Source organism: Nylanderia fulva, unplaced genomic scaffold, assembly GCF_048542155.1.
Source record: "Nylanderia fulva isolate GAGA-0341 unplaced genomic scaffold, ASM4854215v1 Scaffold149, whole genome shotgun sequence".
Classification (NCBI taxonomy): domain Eukaryota; kingdom Metazoa; phylum Arthropoda; class Insecta; order Hymenoptera; family Formicidae; genus Nylanderia; species Nylanderia fulva.
The window spans coordinates 97,560-100,399 of record NW_028189719.1 but is presented as its reverse complement, the minus strand read 5'-3'; the positions used below and the strand labels follow the sequence as shown (position 1 = coordinate 100,399).

The 2,840-nt window shown below is 62.8% G+C and overlaps 1 protein-coding gene across 1 annotated transcript; it reads left to right on the top strand.

The window, feature by feature from the left end:
• Positions 1 to 852: 852 nt before the first annotated feature.
• LOC146724106 (uncharacterized) lies at positions 853 to 2,504 on the top strand. The gene is made up of 4 exons (XM_085480423.1): positions 853 to 943; positions 1,205 to 1,284; positions 1,374 to 1,923; positions 2,050 to 2,504. The coding sequence occupies exons 1-4, from the start codon at positions 853 to 855 to the stop codon at positions 2,502 to 2,504; spliced, it is 1,176 nt and encodes a 391-aa protein (XP_085336549.1).
• The last annotated feature ends 336 nt before the right edge of the window (positions 2,505 to 2,840 follow it).

Here is a 2,840-nt window from a genome sequence, read left to right as displayed (position 1 = left end):
GAAGACGGCCATTAATTTGGCCGATTTCGGCCTAACCGGACTCAGGTCCAAGAAGGCCGCCACCGGGGCACTTCTACTCGAGGTCCCCGGTGAAGGTGGTTCCGCCAAAGCGGAACAGTTGGTCGCCCGCATGGCGGAGGCCCTTGCTGGGACGGGCATAAAAGTCGCCCGCCCGGTCAAGCGAGTCGAAATCCGGATCTCCGGACTGTCGGACGACGTGACCAAGGAGGAGGTAATCTCCTCCCTTGCTTTGGTGGGAGGATGTCCCGAGGGGGACATACGCGTCGGCGACATTCGACGTGCCCCCTCGGGCTTGGGAACCCTGTGGGTTCAGGCCCCGCTCGCGGCCGCCCGGCGAATCGCCGCGCCGTCCGACGGGCGCAAACTGGTAATCGGCTGGGTGCTCGCGCGGGCCGAAGTCCTGAAGACTCGACTCCTGCAATGTTACCGCTGCCTGGAGGTAGGCCACCCCAGACAGCGGTGCACGAGCACCGTCGATAGGAGCGGGCGCTGCTACCGTTGCGGCGGCGCAGGCCATACGGCCGCAAAGTGTGAAGCGACCCCTCAGTGTCCATTATGTACGGACCTGGGGAGGCCGGCTGGTCACCGTTTGGGGGCACCATCTTGCGCTCCCAAACAGAAGAAGAAGGGAGGAGGCGCGTCCCAGAAGGGACCCAAGGCGGCTCCTCGGAGGAAGGATGGAGGAGGAAAAGATCCCACCGGGGACACTGTCGCGGGGTTTCTGGGGGGACGCTCATAAGTTTGGGCGACAACAAACGGGGGGCACCTGCTAAGGGGACCTCCCGCAACAAAGAGTCTGGCACGGGGGCCAAGACACCAAGGTCGTAAATGATGGCGGATGTGTCCGCCACCACCACTGCGACTAAGGTGATACAGGCCAACCTGAACCACTGCGCCGCTGCGCAAGACCTTCTGGTCGCCAGTGCGGCGCGGTGGAGGGTTGACCTTGTAGTTATCGCTGAGCCGTACTCGATTCCGCCGTCTACGGCCTCGAGCAGGTGCGGCTCGGCGGTGATCTTGGCCCCATTGCGGCTGCCCGGCACATCCTTCGAGCGCCTTGCGGCGGGAGAAGAATGGGCAGCCGCTCGGTAGGGGGAACTCACGGTGGTGAGCTGCTACATAAGTCCGCGTCACAAGCGGCCCGTGTTTAAGAGGATCCTGGGTGCAATACGCTCCTTTGTAGCACAGTGCAGGAGCCCCAGGATCCTGGTCCTCGGGGACTTCAACTCCAAGTCGGTGGACTGGGGTTGCCCCGAGGACAGTGTAAGGGGCTGCATATTGCGGACTTGGGTGGAGGGCTCGGGGCTACGCGTTTTTAATCGCGGCTCCGAGCTACGTGCGTCCGCGCTCAGGGGACGTCCATTGTGGACGTAACGTTCGCGACCCCTGATGTCGCCGCCACGATGTCGGGGTGGAAGGTGATGGACGAGGAGACGCTGTCCGATCACAGGTATATTACCTTTGATCTGCGTCTCCCGTCCAGCAGGGTACCTCCTCGACTCACCCACCCGAGCAGCTCACCAAGATGGGCGCTGGAGCGCCTGGACCGAGACGCGTTGCGAGCGGCCATCGCCGCCGCTGTATGGGACCCAGACGCAGACCAGGACCCATGCCCGGATACAGAGTCGGAGGCTGCCGCGCTCCGGGATGTTGCAACAAACATCTCGGACGCGTGCATGCCAAGGGCAGGAGCGGCACCCCCAAACCGGCGTTCCGTGTACTGGTGGAGTACGGAGATCGAGGATCTCCGGAATGCGTGCCTTCGGGCGCGCCACCGGTATGCGGAGCTACGACGTCTATTCCAGGGCGGAGTAGCAGTCGGGGCGGGGATGCCTGCGGAGACCGAGATGGCCCTCCGAGCAGAGTACCGCGATGCTCGCGAGGCTCTTTCGGGAGCCATCGGTAAGGCAAAATTCCGGACATGGGAGGAGTTCATCCTCACGTTGGACCAGGACCAGTGGGAGCGGCCGTACTAACTTGTACGCAAGAAATTGCGTGCATGAGCCCCCCCGGTGACGGAATCCTTAGACCCCCAGTTCTTGGGCGGGGTCGTCGACACCCTGTTCCCTGGCACTCAGGGGCAGGAGCGGCCTCGCCCAGAAGACCAGGACGTATCCTGGTCCGAGGACGATCTGGGGGTCACGGAGGATGAACTCAACAAGGCCATGCGCCGTCTGAGAGCCAAAGACACGGCTCCGGGTCCAGACGGCGTTCATGGCCGAGTCTGGGTCGTGGCGCGCAACGCTCTCGGTCACCGGCTCAGGAGGCTCTTCAATGCATGCCTGAGCCGGGGTGAGTTCCCCCCGCAGTGGAGGGGCGCTAAGCTAGTGCTCCTCCACAAGGAGGGACGGTCCGCGGACTCGCCTTCGGCGTATCGGCCGATCTGTCTGCTCGACGAGGTGGGCAAATTGTTCGAAAGAATAGTCGTCAATCGCCTCGTCGAGCACCTGTCCCACGTAGGGCCAGACCTGGCGGAGTGCTAGTACGGTTTCCGTGAGGGACGCTCGACCATCGATGCTATCGAGCATGTGAGGTCCCTCACGAAGAGTTGTGTCGCCCGGAGGGGTGTTGCGCTAGCTATATCGTTTGATATAGCGAACGCGTTTAACACCCTCCCATGGGCTAAGATAGAGGAAGGCGCTGCACGAGCATGCGGTGCCTCCCTATCTCCGTCGGGTACTGGACGCCTATCTAAAGGACAGGTGGGTGGAATACTCAGACAGCGAGGGAGAGATGCGTCGGAGGGCCGTTTTTGCGGGGGTTCCACAGGGGTCCATGCTGGGCCCTACCTTGTGGAACCTAGGGTACAATGCGGTCCT

What these genes read in the sequence shown, in the direction of transcription:
- LOC146724106 (XM_085480423.1), top strand. Translation starts at nt 853, where the DNA reads ATGGCGGATGTGTCCGCCACCACCACTGCGACTAAGGTGATACAGGCC. An exon ending in GCAAGACCTTCTGGTCGCCA is followed by an intron (nt 944 to 1,204) that starts GTGCGGCGCGGT and finishes GCTCCTTTGTAG; the next exon opens with CACAGTGCAGGAGCCCCAGG. An exon ending in GGGGTTGCCCCGAGGACAGT is followed by an intron (nt 1,285 to 1,373) that starts GTAAGGGGCTGC and finishes GTCCGCGCTCAG; the next exon opens with GGGACGTCCATTGTGGACGT.